Raw genomic sequence first — 26,991 nt, 5'->3', positions numbered from 1 at the left:
AGCATGCATAGGTCGTCGCAGGTCTGTGGAGATTTTCACAATTGATGTAATAACCTGCGAAGAATCTCGAACGGCATTGATCACTAGCACCATGTAATCTAAACTGCAATCCAGGTCATTTGGTTCTGCTATTAGATGAAGCACAGTGATAAAACAATCCGTTGTATAAATAAACAAAATATCTGACATTGTATTCTCATTTGAACTTTGCTGTGCTTTTAAATATTTTGAAAGCCCAGTGATAGACATTTGGGTGACAACTAAACCAAAAATCCGACGTTTTTTTCCCATTTGAATATGGTTGTGCCTGTAGATGGTTGAAAGCATAAGGATAGCACATTGGAAATTCAACTACCTTTTGGCTGTGTGTGTGAGTATAGGTTGAAATATCATTGATCAACGTCTCGAAATATTTACCCATTATCCGCGTTGAAATGGCGTGGTGTGCCCAGTTCATACTGCATGGCCTCTAATAACTGGTTCAGCAGGCGGTCCAGACCTTAAGGATCTGTCCCTCCATCACCGCACAGAGAGTCATAATGAGTTAGAAAGCGCAACACAGGCTAATTCTCCCACAACCGCTGTGACTCTCCAGCCAGTATGGAGGCTCACCGTAAAAATACTCTCCTGCTGTGTTGTGTAAAGCCAACTAGCTCTCACAGTATCACCTCAGAATTAGACGTTTATCCATGTTTCTCAAATGTCAAATTTCAAAGTGTTTAAGGTTAAGTTTAGGCATTAACTCCAAACGTTTTAAGGTTAGGGTTAAGTTTAGCCATTAACTCCGAAATCTTTAGGTTCGGTATTAACTCCAAATGATTAAGGTAAAAATCTTAAAAACAACTTTCTATTGCTAGATTTGAACATGCAACCTTTGGCACCAGAGGCAGATGGATTCAGAGATGCAACCTTTGGCATCAGAGGCAGATGGATTCAGAGATGCAACCTTTGGCAGCAGAGGCAGATGGATTCAGAGATGCAACCTTTGGCACCAGAGGCAGATGGATTCAGAGATGCAACCTTTGGCACCAGAGGCAGATGGATTCAGAGATGCAACCTTTGGCACCAGAGGCAGATGGATTCAGAGATGCAACCTTTGGCACCAGAGACAGATGCTTACGCCCATCCGCCATCCCGTCCACAACACCCTAGCTAAATTGAAACCTACCTGAAGGCAACATCGCTCACTGTTGCCCCTAGTGGACAGTTTCATCTGCCAACGTCCTCAGACATGAATGGACGTTGAATAATGACTTGTACCATGGGTGACCTGGCTGTGTAGAGCAGCCTAAAATCAGCATATGTAATGCAGGCTGGCACCAGTAGGGCTGATGGCAGATCTGCAGCGGTGTCTCCCCAGTACATCCCAGTAGCAGATGGATCAGAGCGAGACAGAGAGACAAAGAGAAAAGAGGCCCTGTGGATAATGTGATGAATCCATTTGGCTATGATACAACTCACAGTGTGAGGCTGCTGGATTCATGTAGTAAATAATGCCTTCACAGTTTGATAAACATTTCCTAGTGTTTTATTTCTCCTCACTGGTTCTGTTGTTCCCTCTGTGTGGTGAGGAGGAGCAGGCTTCCCCAACCAAGGCACTAGCCTAGGACCTTCAGGTCCTATACTGTGGCTTTGCAAGGAAAAGTTAGTAATTTAGCCCTTTTAAACCTTTGTTGCCCACAAATGAGATCCTGCCCTCGTGGATGATACGGTAAGGACGATTCCAAGAATACAAACTGGTTTCAATTGATCCCCTAAGTACCTGGAAATCTATCCAAAAGAGAGCAGTTAAGGTGTTTAAACTGAGATGTAACAAATTGCAGAAAGAGCGTTTGTATACTTCTGTGTTCAGCTGAAATGGGAAGTCGACAGGCCGTTTGTCTTCCAGGTGGTGTATCTGTCGTCCTTCGTGGCCTGTTCCTCACGCTGGCAGATAAAGAGATTAGCAGAGTGCTGAGCGCTGTGGGCACAGCACGCACGCTCGTACAGCACGCACGCTCGTACAGCACGCACGCTCGTAATGGACTCGTAAATTCTGCTGACGTAAAAGGAAAAAGGAAAAGAGAAAGAGAGGAGGAGGGGTTGAGGGAAGAAGAAGAAAACCATCAGTGCGCGATCTCTCTCTCTCTCTGCCAGCTGGTGTTTCTGGAGAGGCTAAGACCTTGGTTGAGGAGACATGAGCTGTGTTGAGATGACATGAGGGATTTGATGTTGCAACAACATTAGAGTGTGATTAAAGAAAGTTTTAGTATACTGTTTTGGGCTTGCTGATACCTTAGAATGTTTATGGCACCCTGAACAGCTAGGCTATTCTGGAGGGTCTATTATCCTTTTTACACTACAGGGCCGACCCAAACCAAACTGTGCTGGCTTGGATATTTTCTTTTTAAACAATTGTCTTTTTGGGCACACTTCCAGCAGATATGGTGGATGTGTAACCAGGCCAGCTTGGTTTGGCTCAGCTCGGCTCAGTACTGTGAAAAGCACTTAAGACAAATACTGATAGATGAATGTTCAATTGCACCAATGACATGACTCAAATGACGGAGTTTGTGTTTAATGTAGATTTAGTGCTACAAATAAAAGCAGAGTTTAGTCTAATGGTGACATACACGGAGTACTTCTTTATGACAGACTGGCCAGGTGAATCCAGGTGAAGCTATGATCCCTTATTGATGTCACTTGTTAAATCCACTTCAATCAGTGTAGATGAAGGGGAGGAGACAGGCTAAAGAAAGATTTTTAAGCAACTCAATATTTGGAAGGTGCTCCTAATGTTTGGTATACTCAATGTAGATGCCAGACAGTGGCACTCTCTCATGTTGCTCCCCTCTCAGGCAGATGGATGGGAGCCCAGATATCGACCTGCTCTTTATTCCCAGCCTGCATGGCTTTATTAAGGCATTCCAACACGGTTTTCCCAGGGAGAATCCCAAATGAGGTGCAGATAAGGAGGATCCGTGACTAACACCTCATGGCAGTGATGATGTGGCTCCTACAGGCCCAAAACCAATATTGATTGTGAAGTCCTAAAGCAGTTTTAATGTGGTTTGCGTCTCAATGTGTCTTTCAGGGGGAGATTAATGGTTTCTCTATGAAACAAACAACCAAATATAATGATAATGAACAGTTGCACCAAGACTGACTGGGACTCCCTGCTGCTCTTATCTCTCTATCTCCCTTTCATTGTCAAAACCACCTGAATGTCACTGACAGAACCAACCTAAAACAGTTTAAGCATTTGATGGCAGGAAGTTTAAATGGAAATAGTACTTTCCTTATACTGGGTTGGGTGCCATTCATGGTGAAGTGAAGTTGATAACTAATGAGTAAATGGTTGGAAACAGCAGATAATCTGCCAATGTACTGAGTTCTCCTCCGCTTGGCACAGAGGGCATCTCTGATTCAATTAACCCAGGAAGCACACTAGCTGACCCATACCACAATTGATCTCAATTTCTCTAGGCTTACCAACATAGACCACTGTCATGGCATTCTACGACTCTGGTGAGCATGGCAACGGGGTTATCTCCTCCAGTGATAAAGCCAGTGAGGGAAGCCTATGAATGCATTTAAAAGTCTGTTTGATTATCTTGTCTCTGTGGTCTCTATGGGAAAACAGTCTATAGGCTACCGGTGGAACTAACCCCATGGTGTCCTCCGTTGGAGATAAAGAATTTGTAGAACTCACTTCATGAATATGCCAGGATCAATCCCACCTGTCCACTGCTTTTGGCCGCTCTGCTGTACTTGAAGGCTGGGCTCTATAGTCCTTATGGAGCTGCTGGGATTCTGATTATCGCCTGGATTGGACATCCATTACTTCAGCGTGATAACTGTCCGGTGCACTTCTCCACCTCTCTGCATCCCAAACACACACGCACACAGACTCAGATGCACGTGCACGCACTCATACACACACACACACACACACACACGTACATGCACATACACATGTGATGAAAGGTTAGCTCAGGTTAATCCCCTGCAGTTTTATTGGCCGCTGCTCACAACAGCATGCTCAAGTCAGAGGCCATATTGTGTAAATGAAGAGTTGGCACTTAAATCAATTGTGATGAATTACTTAAAAGTGATGGCCCTTGTGAAGATCATACTCAAGGCCAGGTTATGACCCTAGTCACAAGATCCAGGGCCTCGTGTTCTAAAGCAGAACCTTTACCATAGTCTCACCTGCAAATGTAATTAGTATTTTAACCAGGGATAATTGTTGTGTGTGTTGAGAGTTGATGGTGCCGGTGAAGGCTCATCACTCAACCAAGCACCACAGGTCCAGTACAACACTTATGAGAGGACAGGTCCAGTACAACACTTATGAGAGGACAGGTCCTGTACAACACTTATGAGAGGACAGGTCCAGTACAACACTTATGAGAGGACAGGTCCAGTACAACACTTATGAGAGGACAGGTCCAGTACAACACTTATGAGAGGACAGGTCCAGTACAACACTTATGAGAGGACAGGTCCAGTACAACACTTATGAGAGGACAGGTCCAGTACAACACTTATGAGAGGACATGTCCTGTACAACACTTATGAGAGGACAGGTCCAGTACAACACTTATGATATGAGAGGACAGGTCCTGTACAACACTTATGAGAGGACAGGTCCAGTACAACACTTATGAGAGGACAGGTCCTGTACAACACTTATGAGAGGACAGGTCCAGTACAACACTTATGAGAGGACAGGTCCAGTACAACACTTATGAGAGGACAGGTCCAGTACAACACTTATGAGAGGACAGGTCCAGTACAACACTTATGAGAGGACATGTCCTGTACAACACTTATGAGAGGACAGGTCCAGTACAACACTTATGATATGAGAGGACAGGTCCTGTACAACACTTATGAGAGGACAGGTCCAGTACAACACTTATGAGAGGACAGGTCCTGTACAACACTTATGAGAGGACAGGTCCAGTACAACACTTATGAGAGGACAGGTCCAGTACAACACTTATGAGAGGACAGGTCCAGTACAACACTTATGAGAGGACAGGTCCAGTACAACACTTATGAGAGGACATGTCCTGTACAACACTTATGAGAGGACAGGTCCAGTACAACACTTATGATATGAGAGGACAGGTCCTGTACAACACTTATGAGAGGACAGGTCCAGTACAACACTTATGAGAGGACAGGTCCTGTACAACACTTATGAGAGGACAGGTCCAGTACAACACATATGAGAGGACAGGTCCTGTACAACACTTATGAGAGGACAGGTCCAGTACAACACTTATGATATGAGAGGTCCAGTACAACACTTATGAGAGGACAGGTCCAGTACAACACTTATGAGAGGACAGGTCCAGTGCAACACTTATGAGAGGACAGGTCCAGTACAACACTTATGAGAGGACAGGTCCTGTACAACACTTATGAGAGGACAGGTCCAGTACAACACTTATGATATGAGAGGACAGGTCCAGTACAACACTTATGATATGAGAGGTCCAGTACAACACTTATGAGAGGACAGGTCCAGTACAACACTTATGAGAGGACAGGTCCAGTACAACACTTATGAGAGGACAGGTCCAGTACAACACTTATGAGAGGACAGGTCCAGTACAACACTTATGAGAGGACAGGTCCTGTACAACACTTATGAGAGGACAGGTCCAGTACAACACTTATGAGAGGACAGGTCCAGTACTGAAACCATTCCAAGGACAAGCAGCTACAACCGTAACACCCCCCCCCCCCCCCTCCCCACACACACACACACAGAGAGACAGTTTGACCTTTCTTAGTCCATTGTTTATTGTTCAGGGGTTGAAATTGCATGCACACCATGCTGTTTTGTGGTTGCTATTTTAGTACTTTACTTGTCCTGATGCTATTTTGTTTGCCTTCCACGATTTAGTGCAGGAATGTTTTTAAACAGCTTTAAAATAACATTAATTTGCAATTCGAAGAATGCGCCTGACAGACATATGTGTATGTTTTCACCATAATCGTCATTTATGAGGGTAAGCAATGTTAATAGATCAAGAAATTGTCTCTGTTAGGTTTCTTGTTTCTTTAACAAAGACCCTTCAAATCAAGTGTTGTTCTTATCTGTGATAAGATACCTCATCCTGATACCTTTTTCCCATGTGTCAGTGGGTCCACTGTAATTCAATAAAGTTCTATTCATCAAAAACTATTCTGAGGCAGCTGTTTTTCTCACCAGTAGCTTAATCAGAACATTAAAAAAACATATTTGCTGAAAAATCCAGAGAGAAAGAGAGGAAAGAGAGCAAGGGAATGTCCCATGGTCATTGTACGAAGGTCAGGAAGGTATTACAGAAGTACAACAACAACAACCCAGCTGTGTTTTCTTCCTTATTTTCCCGTGATGTGATGTGAAATTATATTTAGCCCACCATGACACGACTAGAAGTTCAGTCAGCACCTCTTTACTCTCCCCACTGCTGACAGGACAGACATCCATCCTACCATTTCTATTCCCACTGTAAACCTGACAGGACAGACATCCATCCTACCATTTCTATTCCCACTGTAAACCTGACAGGACAGACATCCATCCTACCATTTCTATTCCCACTGTAAACCTGACAGGACAGACATCCATCCTACCATTTCTATTCCCACTGTAAAGCTGACAGGACAGACATCCATGCTACCATTTCTATTCCCACTGTAAACCTGACAGGACAGACATCCATCCTACCATTTCTATTCCCACTGTAAAGCTGACAGGACAGACATCCATGCTACCACTTCTATTCCCACTGTAAAGCTGACAGGACAGACATCCATGCTACCATTTCTATTCCCACTGTAAAAGCTGACAGGACAGACATCCATGCTACCATTTCTATTCCCCCTGTAAAGCTGACAGGACAGATATCTATGCTACCATTTCTATTCCCACTGTAAAGCTGACAGGACAGACATCCATGCTACCATTTCTATTCCCACTGTAAAGCTGACAGGACAGACATCCATCCTACCATTTCTATTCCCACTGTAAAGCTGACAGGACAGACATCCATGCTACACTCAGCATAGCTGTGCCAGCCAAGAGCACAGTTCAAGTAGAACAAACATGTTTTCATTCAGTTTGCGTGGGTGTCTGTATTTATGCGTGAGCATGAGTGTTTGCTTACATTGTTACATAAATATTTTCTGTCATTTTCAATACTGCGAAAGTGTGACTGTATTTTATGGTCAGCGTGGCCCAGTGGGAAAACATTTGAATAGACTCCCAGGCTCACACAATAGATATGATGACAGATAAAAGTGTATTTACAGGAACACACTTCAACCCCTTGACACACTTTTGTCCCCACCTGCAAAACAGTTACTGTTGAATCACGGCTGGTGTAATCCACATCAACTACTTGGGTTTTTAACAGAAGTAGTTTGATGTTAGCGCTGTAAATGATGACTTGTTGTTATCTTTCTTTTATAACCAGCACTCCTTTGTGACACTTGTCATATTTAGAAATGAATCTGTAATATCATAGACTGAGGGACCCAATACATTACTGCTCTGGCCAGAACTATCACACGTACAAATGCTATTGGTTCAGATGAAAAGAGAAAGAAGAGAGAAAGAAGATATGTTTACAGGTTTGGAATCCGTACCCTCCCTCAATCCTTGGCCATTTTTTTCTGATAGATGTGAAAAGAGTCACAGGAAAGAGTATATCAAGAGGGAGTTCTTTTTTAAAGACACATTGTTATTGTTTTCTCTCAGAGCAGGAGAAAGAAGAAGTGCGCACCCTCTCCCTCTTCTAGCCTAGTGGTTAGAGCATTGGCCAAGTAACTGAAAGGTTGCAAGTTCAAATCCCTGAGCTGACAAGGTACAAATCTGTCGTTCTGCCCCTGAACAGGCAGTTAACCCACTGATCCTAGGCCGTCATTGAAAATAACTGACTTGCCTAGTTAAATAATTAATAATTATAAAAAATATGGCGTGATGCAGACAGGAGACAGACAGCCAATGGAGTGTAGTGCTGAGGGAGACACACACACACACACACACACACACAGTGGAGGGATTCCCCCACTTTATCATACATTTTAGCTCTGGAAAACTTCAGCATCAGACCATTGTGCATAGTATGATTAAGCTAAGCCAGAACACCAAGCATCGTGCTCATATGCCTCTTCGATGCATGGCCTGAAATCCAACTGTGAAGGAGTGATTTTGCTGGCTCTTGGTTGGACTGTGCTCTCATTGTTTTTCAGTGGCTCTAAATAACACCTGTTCCTACAAGAGGGTGATTATTGTAAAATCACCCCACGTGATTGTTCTATAAGGCTGGTTCATTGTAAGTATTTCCTGCTCTGAAAGAGAACAACTCAAAACCATCAATGTAATGTTAAAATCCCCTGGTAACATATTGTGGACAAATACATGCCATTTGGTGGGGTCAGTAGGTCCCTTCCATTACTACCAGGAGAACAAGGCTTTGTAATAAAGGGCAGTTTTATTGATGGGGTTCAAGAGCTGTCCTCCACTCTATCTCCCCCCCCCCCCCTCTCTCTGTCTGTCTCTCTCTCACACAGTCTTTTCCTTACTCCCTGATTCTAGATGCTGATTTGCAGGTGTACCTAATCACTGTATGTGGTGTAGCAGCCAGATTGAATAGGTCTGTCCATTAATCACTCTGCTCCTCCCACCTCAACAACCTGCTCTGTAACACCACAGCTGGCTGCAAACAGAACACCCCAACTACCTGCTCTGTAACACCACAGCTGGCTGCACACAGAACACCCCAACAACCTGCTCTGTAACACCACAGCTGGCTGCAAACAGAACACCCCAACTACCTGCTCTGTAACACCACAGCTGGCTGCACACAGAACACCCCAACAACCTGCTCTGTAACACCACAGCTGGCTGCACACAGAACACCCCAACAACCTGCTCTGTAACACCACAGCTGGCTGCACACAGAACACCCCAACAACCTGCTCTGTAACACCACAGCTGGCTGCACACAGAACACCACCAACAACCTGCTCTGTAACACCACAGCTGGCTGCACACAGAACACCCCAACAACCTGCTCTGTAACACCACAGCTGGCTGCACACATAACACCCCAACAACCTGCTCTGTAACACCACAGCTGGCTGCACACATAACACCCCAACAACCTGCTCTGTAACACCACAGCTGGCTGCACACAGAACACCCCAACAACCTGCTCTGTAACACCACAGCTGGCTGCACACAGAACACCCCAACAACCTGCTCTGTAACACCACAGCTGGCTGCACACAGAACACCCCAACAACCTGCTCTGTAACACCACAGCTGACTGCACACAGAACACCCCAACAACCTGCTCTGTAACACCACAGCTGGCTGCACACAGAACACCCCAACAACCTGCTCTGTAACAGCACAGCTGGCTGCACACAGAACACCCCAACAACCTGCTCTGTAACACCACAGCTGGCTGCACACAGAACACCCCAACAACCTGCTCTGTAACACCACAGCTGGCTGCAAACAGAACACCCCAACTACCTGCTCTGTAACACCACAGCTGGCTGCACACAGAACACCCCAACAACCTGCTCTGTAACACCACAGCTGGCTGCACACAGAACACCCCAACAACCTGCTCTGTAACACCACAGCTGGCTGCAAACAGAACACCCCAACTACCTGCTCTGTAACACCACAGCTGGCTGCACACAGAACACCCCAACAACCTGCTCTGTAACACCACAGCTGGCTGCACACAGAACACCCCAACAACCTGCTCTGTAACACCACAGCTGGCTGCACACAGAACACCCCAACAACCTGCTCTGTAACACCACAGCTGGCTGCACACAGAACACCACCAACAACCTGCTCTGTAACACCACAGCTGGCTGCACACAGAACACCCCAACAACCTGCTCTGTAACACCACAGCTGGCTGCACACATAACACCCCAACAACCTGCTCTGTAACACCACAGCTGGCTGCACACATAACACCCCAACAACCTGCTCTGTAACACCACAGCTGGCTGCACACAGAACACCCCAACAACCTGCTCTGTAACACCACAGCTGGCTGCACACAGAACACCCCAACAACCTGCTCTGTAACACCACAGCTGGCTGCACACAGAACACCCCAACAACCTGCTCTGTAACACCACAGCTGACTGCACACAGAACACCCCAACTACCTGCTCTGTAACACCACAGCTGGCTGCACACAGAACACCCCAACAACCTGCTCTGTAACAGCACAGCTGGCTGCACACAGAACACCCCAACAACCTGCTCTGTAACACCACAGCTGGCTGCACACAGAACACCCCAACAACCTGCTCTGTAACACCACAGCTGGCTGCAAACAGAACACCCCAACTACCTGCTCTGTAACACCACAGCTGGCTGCACACAGAACACCCCAACAACCTGCTCTGTAACACCACAGCTGGCTGCACACAGAACACCCCAACAACCTGCTCTGTAACACCACAGCTGGCTGCACACAGAACACCCCAACAACCTGCTCTGTAACACCACAGCTGGCTGCACACAGAACACCACCAACAACCTGCTCTGTAACACCACAGCTGGCTGCACACAGAACACCCCAACAACCTGCTCTGTAACACCACAGCTGGCTGCACACATAACACCCCAACAACCTGCTCTTAACACCACAGCTGGCTGCACACAGAACACCCCAACAACCTGCTCTGTAACACCACAGCTGGCTGCACACAGAACACCCCAACAACCTGCTCTGTAACACCACAGCTGGCTGCACACAGAACACCCCAACAACCTGCTCTGTAACACCACAGCTGGCTGCACACATAACACCCCAACAACCTGCTCTGTAACACCACAGCTGGCTGCACACAGAACACCCCAACAACCTGCTCTGTAACACCACAGCTGGCTGCACACAGAACACCCCAACAACCTGCTCTGTAACACCACAGCTGGCTGCACACAGAACACCCCAACAACCTGCTCTGTAACACCACAGCTGGCTGCACACATAACACCCCAACAACCTGCTCTGTAACACCACAGCTGGCTGCACACAGAACACCCCAACAACCTGCTCTGTAACACCACAGCTGGCTGCACACAGAACACCCCAACAACCTGCTCTGTAACACCACAGCTGGCTGCACACAGAACACCCCAACAACCTGCTCTGTAACACCACAGCTGACTGCACACAGAACACCCCAACAACCTGCTCTGTAACACCACAGCTGGCTGCACACAGAACACCCCAACAACCTGCTCTGTAACACCACAGCTGGCTGCACACAGAACACCACAACAACCTGCTCTGTAACACCACAGCTGGCTGCACACAGAACACCCCAACAACCTGCTCTGTAACACCACAGCTGGCTGCACACAGAACACCACTAACAACCTGCTCTTAACACCACAGCTGGCTGCACACAGAACACCCCATCAACCTGCTCTGTAACACCACAGCTGGCTGCACACAGAACACCCCAACAACCTGCTCTGTAACACCACAGCTGGCTGCACACAGAACACCCCAACAACCTGCTCTGTAACACCACAGCTGGCTGCACACAGAACACCCCAACAACCTGCTCTGTAACACCACAGCTGGCTGCACACAGAACACCCCAACAACCTGCTCTGTAACAGCACAGCTGGCTGCACACAGAACACCCCAACAACCTGCTCTGTAACACCACAGCTGTCTGCACACAGAACACCCCAACAACCTGCTCTGTAACACCACAGCTGTCTGCACACAGAACACCCCAGCAGTAACACCACAGCTGGCTGCACACAGAACACCACCAACAACCTGCTCTGTAACAGCAGAGGTGTTCCACAACACTGGCCTCAGACTAGTTTGTGGAGCTGGCATGTTGACCAGAACACTTCACATCCGTCTCTGTGAGAGGGTTGTGCTCCAGCCCTGAGATCAGCAGCATTGGACTTAGTGGCCTGTTTTCCCTCTTTCAGATCCGTTTCCCTTCTGGAGGCAGGGATGGCTGTGTGTGTGTGTCTGTCTGTCTGTGTGTGTTTTTGTATGAGCCCAAAACATGTTTTCATGCTCCACATCTGCAGCCCCTTGTTTATCAGGAGATCCGTCATTATTCTCTCACGCCACAGAGCAGGTCTGCTCTCTGAGCCCACCTCCCTGCCCTTCATTGAGTCAATATAAAAACATACTTATTGGACCAACAAAACGGGTCAAAGGTAACAACATGTAATGTTTTTAAATGAGCAGAACAATCTGTTCTGCTAGTAACACTATGCTTAGCCTCGGTTGGGGGACTGTTGAAAACAGAGGTGTCATGCCCAGATTCGCTTCATATTATGTGGACTGGTTGTCTGTGCATGCACGGTACTCCTGATTCAAAAGTACAAACAGGAGAATTCTGCAGATATACAGTTGGGAGGTTTTGGTCATTGGGCACTCAAGGATGTTTTAGTTAATGTGTTAGAGGATCAGTGTGGGTGACATATTTTGGCCAGGTCTAACTTAGTGGAACCCAGGGCTGGTGCCTCCTCTAGTTTGAGGCTGGGAGCACTCGACTGGGCTTGAGATCTTTTTTCATTTACCAGTCAGGTCTAATGTATTTTTTCTGCTGTGCCCTGATGTCTCTCGTCTTGTAATGCTGCCAGCAATGGGACTTATTTATGTATTTTGCATGTTGAATTATATCTGCAGAAGTCCCCAGGCCGGCTGTGATGTGGCCAGATTTTTTTTTTTACCTTTCAGTGTTGTGTGTGAGAGAGAGAGAGAGAGAGAGAGAGAGAGAGAGAGAGAGAGAGAGATTTGATTTGGATCTCTTTTAGTCCCCATTTGGACTAATCTTCCAAGAGTCCTTAAACATTAAAATACAATTTATAATACAAACACACTTTCACATATAACACACTACTACAAACATGCATAATATACTAGCATAATATCCCAATAAATACTCAATCTAAAAAATATTGATTCTTCATCTACTATAGTCCCACAACATTTCTATATACTATATTTAAATTGTTTTAAAATAATGTTTAAATGTATATATTGAAAGGTTTCTAGTTTGCTCAGTTAATTTATTACATTTCTTTATTGCTCTAAATCGAAATGTTCTTTTGCCTATTTCTCTTTTCTGTCTGGATAACGCATAGATGGTGGACAATCTATTCCTAGTATTTACGGAATGTCTGTCTCTTACCAACTGAATAACGTTGTGAATAGAACTTGGCCATTTTAAATGATGTATATTATAAAATAAAATAAGCATGTTTTTTTCAATTATCTTGTCGATTGATAACCAACCAAGAACACTGCGCATGACTGCAACAGAAGAACCTTATCTCCGCCTTAAAACAATCCTTGCTGCTTTATTCTGTGCATTCTGCAGCCTCCTAACTTCACTAGATGATGCATTTCCCCAGACCACCGAACAGCAGTTCACCTGACTCTCAATTAATGCTTGTGTTATTTTCTGAATAATTTTTCCTGGTAAATATTTAGCTATCCTGATTATGCATGCTGTTTTAATATTTTTTTTAACTTACATAGATTAGTTATTTGAGACGACCATGATAAGCAGTTGTCTAGCTGCACTCCCAATAGTTTGGTTTCTGCCACTTCTTCAATTTGTACTCCTCCCATACTTAATTGTATCCCATGCTGTTTTGGCCTTTTCCGAGTTGAACAGACCAACATAACTTTGGTTTTCTTGGTGTTTAAAACAAGTTTGTTTTGGCAAACCCACTTCCTGATATTCTCCAAATCTCCTTGTAAAGCCTGCTGTACTGATTGTCTTGCTGCATAAATTGTAGTATCATCTGCAAATATAGTAGCTTGAGTTTCAACCAAGGCATAGGGAAGGTCGTTGGTATATATTAAGTAAAGAAGTGGCCCAAGGCAGTTGCCCTGCGTTATTCCACAGTTTAACACATTAGGGAAAGAAAATGAACCAAATGAACCAGAGAGAGAGAGAGAGAGAGAGAAAGAAAGAGAGAGAGGAAAGATGGCGCACCCTGGCCCTTTCTCAGGCAAAGGCAGTTTATCCAATATCCAGTCATGTGCAATGTCACAGCAGGGGGGAATGGTTGTTGGGAACGCTGTAATCCTGGCATTTCCCTTTGGTGGCCCTGGGCAGAACCCAGCAATGCCTTCTGTGCAGGCTTAGCCTCTCTCTGAACCGCAAGTAACAGTGAGTAGAGAGTGGGATTACCTCTACAGCCGAACGTGTGTGTGTGTGCGTGTGTGTGTGTGTGTGTGTGTGTGTGTGCATGCGCTCACACGCTTGCAAGTCCATGTGTCACACTCTTTACCCCTGAGAGATACAGAGTGAGGTAAAGTCAGTTCAGTACACATGGATCAAAATAGCTGCAGTTAAAAGAGATGGTATAATTATGAAACTGCTGAATGTGGTTAATAGGTACTGTATATCAGTTTGTACCACAATAGGAAAACACGTTATTTCATTGTTGTAATGGAAAATAAACCATTTTTGGTGTATCCTATCATCAGGTGACTACTTTAGGAGACAAAATATGTTACCTCATGTTTTTAAGTTTCAACTCTCCAATGGGTTAAAATGTGCCAGTTTTGTCCATCAGTTGCTAAGGAAGTGGAGCCTCGTTGTGCAGGAAACAGGGAGTGCAATTTCCTGTTATGCAGAAACGTTTTAAGGGACTTCTGTCCTCCAATCAGACTTCAGATGTATGGGCAGGAAATCATGTCCAAATAGCAGCAGTCTCTGGGATCCCACACATTCTGTTTTTAGCTGGATGTCTCTGAGCTGCCAGGATTCAATAAATACTTTATAATTGTAAGTTAGCTTACAGTCACACTAGTCTGGCTAACACATAACTCAAAGTCCTCCTGACTTCAGAGTCTGGAAAGAATATCTATACGTTGTCTGCATGATGAGTCGATAATGAAGGGCTGTGCTTCTTCACTGATTGGTTCGGCTCTGTGTCTTTCTCACTCAATCACCCACATAGACAACCACACACAGCATTCGATTGCCAACCACTTCCAATACAACTGTTGCATTTCAAAGGCACTAGGCAAGGCACTACAGAGGGTGGTACGCTCACCCAAATGCACCATTGGATGCACACTGCCTGCCCTCCAGGACAAATACAATACCAGGTGTTGCAGGAAGGCCAAGAAGATCATCAGGGACCCCATAGTAGGGATGAGCCATCCAAGCCATGGCCTGTTTTCCTTGTTTGCATCAATCAGATGCAGGCAGTATAGGGAAAAAAATGTAAATCTGGCCAATAGATTATAGATTAGATTCTACTCCCAGACCATAGGGCTGCTGAATACACCACTAGTCAGCTACCTGCTGACTATCTCCCCAAGACTGGTGGAGAACTCTCAACAATAATTTGTATGATATCACATTGGTAATATCATAGCTAAACAGGGATTGATTAAAACCCTGGATGGAGACCAAAGTGGAGCTGCACATAGATACATTCTCCAGTGGAAGGTGCTGTCCAATTTATTGTTTATTTTTATGATTGTGGATATAATGTTAAAGATTTGATGTTGTTTTAAAGGTACAAATTCAACAATTTATATAAGGTTTGTCTATGTTAAAATTAGGTTACCATGATTTCACCCTCAAAACAACAGTTGCCATTAATATCCAATGCATTTTCCACGTAGATTCCATGTCACAATACGTTGACAAATTACGTTGAAACAACGTTGATTCAACCAGTTTGTGACCAGTGGGTTCCTCCTCAGGAAACGCCAGGGAACTCCTCCTGCGCTCAGTTCCCAGTCTCCAGCATATGTTCAGTCGCGACTCTCACCACATATGCACGCGCCACCAGTCGAGGACCGCTACAGCTGGAAAGTAACTTGACACAATAAAAATGACATAAAACTGAGGTTATTGTTTTACCTTTCTGGTCTCTGAATAGCTTTCCTTTCTGTTTCTCGGAATACGTGTGGTCTGGAATATAGATGTTGCTTTCTCACAAGGATTAATGAACGATAAATGGTTCGGATGCTCGCGCGGATGGTTCCTGAAAATGGATACAGGTATGAGAGCACTTCGATTTGAACAAATGTAGCCTTCTAATCAAATAGGCCCTAGGTCTTGACAACATTTGTTCATTTCATAATAAAACGCTGCATTGTCTGAGTTGTTTTATCCCGATAAAAAAAGGACTGTAAGAATGTGTCCTACCCATAACAAAACGGGAAAGGGACTCTGTGTGAAGGGAGGGGGACGGACTTGTGCTGCCTACAATTTGTGGAAGTTGACAAGACCTGGGATCATAATGCCACAGACTGGGATAACCTATAGGCGTGGTTGGCTAGCCAAATAGAGGTCAAATTGTTGTTTAGATATAGAACTGGTAATGCAATTCCAATCTTATTATTTCAATCATTGAAATCCCAAGTGTGAAAAGAGTCACTAGGTCTTTAGTCTATATCTGAAACTGTGAACAACTACAGTGCAGTAGTTAGGCTTTCTATGATGTAGTGTTAAGGGAAATGACTGTTGGTGGTCTAAAAATATATCTAATATATAGGATAATCGATTTATCTAATATCGAAACACATGAGTGATTATGAATTTATAGACACCAGATATTCTTTTGATAATGCGCATTATAGATTTGTGATAAGTTTTTCAATGGCATTGTTCTGTTGTAATTATGGGGACAGTTTACAAGGACTAAGTAAGCCTGTATGATGCTTGTCACATTGCTGCTTTGTTGAGAATCTGATTGGTTCTTCAAGGTACAGCCAGGGGTGCTGTTTTCCTCAGGTTATGTTGAGGAGATCTTATCACAGGAGGCTGGTGGCACCTGAATTGGGGAGGACGGGCTCATGGTAATGGCTGGTGCGGAGTTGGTGGAATGGTTTCAAATACATCAAACACATGGTTTCCATGATGCCATTCCATTTACTTCGTTCCAGCCATTATGAGCCGTCCTTCCCCCAGCAGCCTCCACTGGATCATATAAATGTAATGTAATGTCCTTATGTAATGTCCTTCTGTGTCCTGTTTGACCAGTTATGCTGTCAAATGTTTTATTTTGTCTTTAGTTTTTTTGTCCCTTGAAACTCACAACTTCAAAGGAGCAAAAACAGTCTATGAGAGGGGCTTCTCTCCGGTGAGTTGCAGAAAGTGACTTGGGGAAATCCTTTAGTAAATCCTTCAGTGTTAACTTGTGTCCCTCTAAGCAAAGTATTCACTGCCAATACGCTTCCCAGGTGCCCTAGTCCAGCGGATAGGGGAAATAATCATGCATTTTGTGATAAAATGATCAAACTTGGTACACTAATTTAAGGGGACAATCCGCAGTTGAAATGATAACGCAGGGTCCTCTCTGCCCCTGTTTCGGGTTAAAAGCTGAGGGATGGGGCTGGAAAAATGTAACCACTCTCAAATTCATAGACTGAGCTATGGATGAAGGCCTGAACATCCATGCGATGAAAATGATAGTTTTAACTATGTTTGAGCCTATACAGTGTTTGTTTATATTTACTTTGTTTACAAACATTTGGAGTAAAACAAGCTTATATTTTGGGTTCTGATGGGGTACGACTGTTGAACTTAGCTTATGAGGCATTTATTAATTCATTTAGAAAACCAAAAATGGATGTAGCAACTGCAGATTGCCCCTTTCAGTAAGGAACATTTTAATGATTGGAAGCAGTCTGGGAAGCGAAATTTACATTCGTAGGATAGCCGGAGGCAAAGTAATTAATATTCATAAGTTATTTTGGGTGATTGGTTGAGACAGTAAGAACCGAATGACGTGAGAAACCTACCTTCAGCTTAATTCATTGGGAAATAAATGAAAGCCTCACCAATCTATTTTAGTTTCACTGTTCGATCATTCATAAGAGGAGTCCACTAATCCTTATTTTTATATTTACACAAACTGTCTGTTGCTTGATGTTATCCCAAATGTATCAAAGAATACGAAATCCACAATTTATTGGATAGTAATGGCCACTGCCTGGCCAGTGAGCTAGCTAGCTACATTTAAGTCATTTAGGTATCCTAAATGTGGTGGTCAGTGGATAAACTAACTATGACTTGAACATATTTGTCTGAAAACAAACTAGCCAATTATTGTTTCCCATGGTGTTATCATCTTTAACTAGTTTACTATTGTAGCCCGTGTGCCCATGAGCTCCCAAGTCTAGCTAGTGTTGTCGTTTGGTGTCCACGATAAGCTAACTGTTAGCTAGCTAGTTGGCTACTGCATGGCCAGTGTGAGCCAGCATGCTAGCTAGCTACATTTCAGTCGGTAGCTAATCTTCTAAATGCAGTGGTCACTGGATAAACTAGCTATGAGTTGAATATATTTGTCTAAAAACAAACTAGTAGCCAGTTATTGTTGCCCATGGTGGAATCACATCTGCAGCTGGCTCCTGAAGCCTATGATGTGTCCATGAGCGACGGTATGGTCTAAAAGGGATACAGCTTTTGTCAAAATTGACTTTTCGTAGCAGGTTTAGGAGAACTTACGTAGCAGGTTAGGATAATTAAGATAGTAGTATTATTAGTTTAGGAAAAAGGTTAAGGTTAGCAAATAAGCAACATTTTTTTACGGCAATTTGACAAAAGCTGCATCCCATCTAGACATGACCATGAGCTCCCAAGTCTAGACGCAATCTAGCTAAGGTTAGCTAGCCAGCGTCACTAGCTGAACTGTTTCATAAGAAAACGGCTGAGGTACCTCAAACCTTGTAGCTAGCTAGCAAGCCCTCCTTTGCGACAATGTTATTGGCATGCGGGAATATTAGATATGTATTTTAATTTTAAGATAACTGTCCTGAAAGTTGTTGGTTACTACTGGTTTTAGATTCGAGGCAAGATAAATTGTCTGCAATGTCTTTTGTGTTTTGGTAAGGGCTCGGAGTGATGTCACACACCCAAGAAGGCTCAGCCAATCACCTGGCAGATAATGACTTTGCCTCTGGCTATCCTACAAAAGTATATTTGCATCTGGGAAGCCAGTGTGGGGTGGTTAAGATTTTTGTTTTGTCGAACATGCTCTATTTTGGTAGTCTCTGGTACATTCTAATACTAGATTGTATTTTCAACTAGCAACTATCAGGAAATTCCACTGATCACATTTTTTCACACTTTTACAGTGTTAGTTTCATCAGCTGCTGTACAATTAAGCAATGAGGCCAGAGGTGTGGTATATGGCCAATATGCTATGGCTAAAGGCTGTTCTTATGCGCAACATGGAGTGCCTGGATATAGCCCTTAGCTGTGGTATAATGGCCATATACCACCAACCCCTGAGTTGCCTTATTGCTTTTATAAACAGTCCTGCAACAGTCTTCTCCTGGATATTCAGTGGTCGTCACCCTGGCTTGTCCTTTGTTGGTCATCTTGGTTTTTGGTTAAGAGAAAAAAAGTCCTTTAACCTCTACTCATTGCCCTCTACTGACCACCCCACCGCTCCCGCCATATGAAGGGGATGAACAAGGAGGCAATGAAAGACAACTATGTAGGGGTGAAAATATTAGGGGTTTTATTTTCCAAAACTTTAAGTTGTTTACAAAGTAAGAGAATTCAAAAACCATAGTGCATAAAAAGAGTACTTTAAGGTAAAATATAAACGTAAAACTGTATGATATCTGTGGATTAGAATGATAGCACGTACTAGAACAGTGCTTGAAAAATAAGTAATCTTAGCCTAAGTATTACGTCCTATACATCCTATTGAAAATGGTAGAATTCTATTGGAATGGTTTCATGTCCATTGTTAAATTTTCAACATTCTAAGTACATGGAATTAAGTAAGGTTTCTTGTCACATTGCTTGAAATTGACAAAATACAGAATGTCATATTGTTTATCATTGTAATCAGTAGACTTTAGGGAACCCCCATTTGAAGCCCCTCTGGAAACTTCTTTCTCAAGTTACGGATCCGGATTATGTTCTGCGCATATGTTATTTAATGCACAATACGTACAGTTTATCTTTATGGGGCATTGTGTGTATTGTGTGCTTTAAAGTCGGAAGTTTACATACACTTAGGTTGGAGTCATTAAAACTCATTTTTCAACCACACCACAAATTTCTTGTTAAGAAACTATAGTTTTGGCAAGTCGGTTGGGACATCTACTTTGTACATGACACAAGTCATTTTTCCAACAATTGTTTACAGACAGATTATTTCACTTATAATTCACTGTATTACAGATCCAGTGGGTCAGAAGTTTACATACACTAAGTCGACTGTGTCTTTAAACAGCTTGGAAAATTCCAGAAAATGATGTCATGGCTTTAGAAGCTTCTGATAGGCTAATTGACTTAATTTGAGTCAATTGGAGGTGTACCTGTGGATGTATTTCAAGGCCTACCTTCAAACATAGTGCCTCTTTGCTTGACATCATGGGAAAATCAAAAGAAATCAGCCAAAAAATTTTGACCTTCACAAGTCTGGTTCATCCTTGGGAGAAATTTCCAAACGCCTGAAGGTACCATGTTCATCTGTACAAACAATAGTACACAAGTATAAACACCGTGGGAACACGCAGCCGTCATACCGCTCAGGAAGATGATGCATTCTGTCTCCTAGAGATGAACGTACTTTGGTGGAAAAGTACAAATCAATCCCAGAATAACAGCAAAGGACCTTGTGAAGATGCTGGAGGAAACAGGTACAAAAGTATCTACATCCACAGTAAAACGAGTCCTATATCGACAAAACCTGAAAGGCCGTTCAGCAAGGAAGAAGTCACTGCTCAAAAACCTCAATAAGAAGCCAGACTACGGAGACTACGTACTTTGGAGAAATGTTCTCTGGTCTGATGAAACAAAAATAGAACTGTTTGGCCATAATGACCATCGTTATGTTTGGAGGAACGTTATGTTTGGGGATGCTTGCAAGCCAAAGAACACCATCCCAACCGTGAATCAGGGGGGTGGCATAATCATGTTGTGGGGGTGCTTTGCTGCAGGAGGAACTGGTGCACTTCACAAAATAGATGGCGTCATGAGGAAGGGAAATTATGTGGATATGTTGAAGCAACATCTCAAGACATCAGTCAGGAAGATAAAGCTTGGTCGCAAATGGGTCTTCCAAATGGACAATGACCCCAAACATACTTCCAAAGTTGTGGCAAAATGGCTTAAGGACAACAAAGTCAAGGTATTGGAGTGGCCACCACAAAGCCCTGACATCAAACCTTCAGAAAATGTGTGGGCAGAACTGAAATAGCATGTTTGATTAAGGAGGCCTACAAACCTGACTCAGGTACACCAGCTCTGTCAGGAGGAATGGGCCAAAATTCACCCAACTTATTGTGGGAAGCTTGTGGAAGGCTACCTGAAACGTTTGACCCAAGTTAAACAATTAAAGGCAATGCTACCGAATGTGATGAAAGAAATAAAAGCTGCAATAAATCATTCTCTCAACTATTATTCTGACATTTCACATTCTTAAAATTAAGTGGTGATCCTAACTGACCTAAGACAGGGAATTATTACTAGGATTAAATGTCAGGAATTGTGAAAAACTGTAATTGTTGAGTCAAGGGTATTATTTTGTACCGGTTCAAAACCATGTGCCATGGAATTGGTACATCAAAAATATCCTATTTACCTTGCAACCTGTATGGCACAGCTGTCAACATTGTTGTCCTCAGATGAAACTGGTATATTTTTATATTTATGCCAGTTCCTTTCAGCCAATTTGTATGTGTAATATATGGCAGGCAGATAAGTTCCTTACCTTCTCCCTTATCCACTTGCCTCCTCCATTTTTTGTGGTAGTGCTGCAATCAATTGGTTGTAAGTTTAGATTGAGGAGATATTCCCATATATTTTCACTAACTGCATATGTGACGTAACTCCTCCGTTTAAATTCATAATATCATTAATACATATAATACCATTTAAAAAACAAAATCCATAAACAATGTTTTTTTTTAGGAATCAGTTTAATCAGAATTTGAGTTTAACGATAACATTTGTTTTTTGTGCAGACTGCTAACCTCACAATTTCCCCCCCCCCTGTAAATTTTGAATAATCCATTATCTTGTTTGGATATATCTAGTAGTAGCTCATGATGATGTCTTTTGTTTTGTTTTCAGATTTTAAGAAGCCTCCTCTTGCTCCTAAACCAAAACTTGTGAGTCACCTCACCTTCAAGCTTCCTTCCCCCCTCATGTCCCGGCCCTGTTCCTTAGCCAGGGGCCCCAAACCTCCCATCGCCCCCAAACCCACAGTACCACATGACCCTGAGGAGCGCGACTCCTCCCTACTCTACAACAACGCCCAGGAGGGTTGCACCAACGGGGACCTGCTGTCCTCAGACGAGGACCTGGACGAGGAGAACAAGCCAGAGGACTGTCTGAGTGGAGGGAAGGGGCTAGAGGAGGAGGAGCCAGTGGAACCTCAGTATGACTCATACTCTCTCAGTTCAGGGGTCAACGATCCTGAGAATGGTTATGAAGAGCAGATGGAACCGGAGAAGGAGGAGGAGATGATTCAGGAGAAAGAGGAGGACTGGAGGTTAACTGACAATGTTCAAGCAGAGGAGGTGGATTCTCTGGACACACTGGTGGTCAGTGATGCTGGATTCACAATTTATTCAGGGGACTCGGTGGAGATAATCGACACGGACATCACTGATGAGATTGACACAGAGGGCTGCTATGCTGGCGAGGCGCTGGCCGACACAGATGGCTTCTCTATCACCAGCATTGAGGAGGAGGAGGCAGCATGCTACTTCTGTGAAACTTGGCCTGGGAAAGAAAACAAGGAGAATGTGGAGGAAGAGCACCAAATAGAGGAAGAAGAAGCAGAAGAAGAAGCAGCTGAAACCACAGCAGATACAGAAACAGAATCTCTCTCTGAGGAACACATAGATCTCCTCGTCAAAGACAACGTAGAGGAGGACCTTGTTACCCAAGAGCCTTCATCCTTCAAGGAGGAGGATGAAGGGGAAGTAGAGGAATCCTCACCTTACCCTGGTAGTCCTACCAATGTCCTACAGGAGGACTTTGGATATGATGTCATTGGTCCCTCGGAGGAGAGAACACAAAGGTATCAACCATATTCCATAATTGATGAAGAGCCCATGACTGTTCAGTACAGTATGGAAGAGGGTGAGCGCCAACACAGCAAACATAAAGCAAAACAACTTTTCAACACAGAGGAGGAAGCAGTTGACCCTAGCCTGGAACCCTACTACATCTCAACTGAGGACATTGTGGATCCAGAGCAGAGCCCTGCAGAGGGCAAAGGTGACGGATCAGCAGAGAGTGAGAGCACACCGGAAGAATCTTCGCTGGTCACAACAGAGACCACGGAGCCCAGTGAGTACGCAGCCATAGGTGACGATGACTCCCTGTGTGAGGACATGGGTCATATTGAGTGTGTCTCTTCTGAGGACTACGTCGAGATAGGAGATGACGATGACGACGATGATGACGACAGGGAGAACATGACAGGTTCATGTCAGAGAAGGATGCCTGTAGTCCAGAGGGTGGAGGCTTTCTTGAACCAGAGTAACAACCAGCCCCGTTTCAGGCTGGTGTCCATCTCTGTGCCAGCGGACACAGACACCTCCCAGGCCTCATCTTTCTCTGACAGCCAGCTGCGCTCCCCAGATGACTCTGATGTGTTCAGGGATGAGGAGGACCTTGAGGGCCACATCATTCCCTACCTGGATGAGACAACTGACATAGAAGGTAACCTTAGTGATGAGCATGTCTACGAAGAGGCAGGCCTGGACTCAGAGGGGGAGAATTTCCTGCCTTTTGACAGAAAATCCATTGTGACCAGGTCCCGGTCGTTGTCAGGGAAAGTGCCTGGTTACGTGCCTGATACGGTTCCTGAGGAGGCGGGCTCCGAGTTCCACCTTCAGAACTACTGCGAGGTGGAATTGGACCGGAGCGGACCCGCGCTGAGCAGCAGTCCCATGTTAAACTCAACCTGGGCCAAGAGCTCATCCAAACAACATCGCTTTCTCCTGTACCCCCGCTCCTTCTCCATGGAGGGACGGGACCTGCCCCTGTGTGTGTACAGGGAGGGCCAGAGTTCCCCAGGGGAAAGGAGGGAGGACAGCCTCTCCCTGCCCTGTGTTATGGGCTCTTCTGGAAGCTTCACCCAGCAAAGTCCCCTGCCCTCCAGCGGCCTGTCCACCCCTACTTCAATGGTGGACATCCCTCCTCCCTTTGAGCTAGCATACATCACCAAGAAGCCCATCACCAAGAGCTCTCCATCCCTGTTCATCGAGGGGGACTCCCCAGACAGGCAGAAAAAGAAGAAGTCCTCCTTCAAGCGCTTCCTGATGCTGAAGTTCAGGAGGAAGACAGAGAGCAAGCTGCTGGTGGACGTCAATGTGTCCTCCTCCAGGTCCTCCCCTGAGTCCAGCCACCACGGCCCTGCCAGGGTCCTTGATTTAGAGAGGCGCAGCACAGGCAGCTCCCCGCAACTCAAGTCCCGGATGGTCAGTAAGCCCCAGCGCTCTCCGGACTCCCCCTCCACCTTTCTGTTCTATAAGGATGGGAAGAGAAAAGGGGGTTCCGTGGCCTTCCTCAACCGCAGTGTGGCACGGGTGGAGTCCTTTGAGGACCGCTCCCGCGCCCCCTACACCCCCCTCCCTCTGACCAAGCCCCGCTCCATCTCCTTTCCCAACACTGACATGTCAGACTACGAGAATATCCCTGCCCAGACCCTCAGCTCCGACTATGAGAACATCCAGATCCCTTCCCGGAGGCCTGTACGACCTGGGACCTTTGCAGAGTTCTTTGACCACACGAGTCGGGTGCTGTCCTCTGCCAATGACACTGATGGTTACGTGGATATGAGTAGCTTCCCTGGGTTTGAGAGAAAAGCTCAGTCGCCTGAGCAAGAGCCTGAAAGGTATGGGTAAATTTGAGTTAACTTTTACATCTGCCTTAGATCTCAAGGTGTATAGTTTGCACTGGTAACACACTTGTAATATTCATGTAACATACAACACACTTGTAACATTCATTTTTTTAATGTATGGTGGGTTATGTGTGTACTGTATGAGAGTGAACCACTGAAGTAGATAGATGCTCCCGGTTGTAATATTAGTGATCCCTGCCACCTCTTATACAGAGCACTAGTCTTTTTGATTACTGTGTCCCCGTTGTGTGTGTTATCCCTAGGGATAAGGGATTTAGAACTGTTCCTAAGGGAGGGTCCCTTGCTGCCTTGACCACACAGTGGTCAGTCACACACACACACACACACCACACACACACACACACACACACACACACACACACACACACACACACACACACACACACACACACACACACACACACACACACACACACACACACACACACACACACACACACACACACATACACACAACCCTATCCCTATAATCTTCATTAAGCATTATAGTCATCATATTGCACATGACATAAAGGAGACCGTGGGGCCGCAGGACTGGTGGAGACTGCTTGGAAGTTGTGCTTACAGGTTCAGTCACATACAGTAGGAATTAGTTCATCATTGAGGAATGCATATATCAATTCATTTTGGCAGGTCATAGTTTGCTTTGGATGGCTACCTAAGGTATTATACAGACCTCCCCGGATGATTAATTTTCAGAACATTTTGGACTCATCACTCTTCCTTCCAGGCAGGTAATCAGAAAGAAGATTGGGAGATGCAATCTCAGTATTCTGTTAGCTCTATGATGTGTTGCCCTCAGCAATGCAGTATAGTAGCCATGTTTACTATTCTGGAGGTGTATGGGAGTTAAACACAAGGGTGTTTTGATACACAGGACTCTCAATCCTCTGAATTGGTGATGCTGTTGCATGTTGTTGCATCACAAGCATCCAAAAGATGTTCAGTTCACATTAACGCAGGGGTGTCAAACATGCGATCCGGTCCTCAAGGGGGTCCAATCCGGCCTGCAGGTGGTTTGAGTAAAAAAATCAATATACTTAAAAATGACTAAAACCAAATGGAAACTGTGTAGATATTATAATGGACCTATATTCATACAGTTTCTTGACAGTGTCCAGCTGTCATACAGTTTCTTGACAGTGTCCAAAAATCAGTGCAGCCCTCTGGACCTCGTTGAAGACCGGATGCAAAATTTGGTGCAAAATTTGTTTGACACCCCAGCATTAAGGTGACATATTGGTGCACTGCAAATGTTAATACCCACATTGTTCAATTGAACACTTTTTTAGTGTGTATAATATGACCCACCGAAATAGTGTTAAACTAACACTTTCAGTGTTGATAAACTAACACCCCAAGAGTGTTGAGTCCCTAACACCAAGGGTGTTGCAAATTCAGACTTAAATTAACACTTTCCTAGAGCTGATGCTGTTCATAGTGTTTTGGGGTGTCCTTTTGGCGGACCAAAATGCAGCGTGGTTAGTTTTGTGCATCTTTAATAAAGATGAAAGTACAACACTCTACAAAACAAGAAACGTGAAAAAACCAAAACAGTCCTATCTGGTGCCACAAACACAAAGACAGGAACAATCACCCACAAACACACAGTGAAACCCAGGCTACCTAAGTATGATTCTCAATCAGAGACAACTAATGACACCTGCCTCTGATTGAGAACCATACTAGGCCGAAACATAGAAATACCCAAATCATAGAAAAACAAACATAGACTGCCCACCCCAACTCACGCCCTGACCATACTAAATAATGACAAAACAAAGGAAATAAAGGTCAGAACGTGACAGTAGGACAGGGATCATCGACTAGATTCAGCCACAGGCCGATTTTTTCTTGAGTGGATGGTCGGGGGGCCGGACCATAATGACAAATAATTTGTAGACTGCAAATTGACCGCAAGAAGCCGAATATAATGTTTGACTAAAACATAATCATTTCAAACCTTGCTTACATTTGTATACGGTCACCTCTTGCCCCTTTATTATGCGTGGGAATACTTTGGAACAGATTTCTTATATTAAAATCACTTGGAGCTGATTTCCTGGTTTAAAAAAAAAGCTTTTTTATGTCCTTCAGAA

General features: G+C 44.5%; 1 protein-coding gene across 3 annotated transcripts in view; it reads left to right on the top strand.

Annotated features, from left to right (window-relative positions):
• Positions 1–15,662: 15,662 nt before the first annotated feature.
• fgd5b (FYVE, RhoGEF and PH domain containing 5b) overlaps positions 15,663–26,991 on the top strand; it is a 55,313-nt gene continuing 43,984 nt past the window's right edge. For all 3 annotated transcript variants that reach the window (XM_036950384.2, XM_021569253.3, XM_090205713.1), the window contains exons 1-2: positions 15,663–16,043; positions 22,084–24,862. In XM_036950384.2, coding sequence (XP_036806279.1) covers positions 15,989–16,043; positions 22,084–24,862 — 2,834 coding nt within the window. In that variant the 5' untranslated portion in view covers positions 15,663–15,988. The remainder of the gene's footprint in view (positions 16,044–22,083; positions 24,863–26,991) is intronic.

The sequence above is a fragment of the Oncorhynchus mykiss genome, chromosome 17 (genome assembly GCF_057628025.1).
Source record: "Oncorhynchus mykiss isolate SJ-2025 chromosome 17, ASM5762802v1, whole genome shotgun sequence".
NCBI classification, from domain to species: domain Eukaryota; kingdom Metazoa; phylum Chordata; class Actinopteri; order Salmoniformes; family Salmonidae; genus Oncorhynchus; species Oncorhynchus mykiss.
This window is presented reverse-complemented; position numbering and strand designations above follow the sequence as displayed.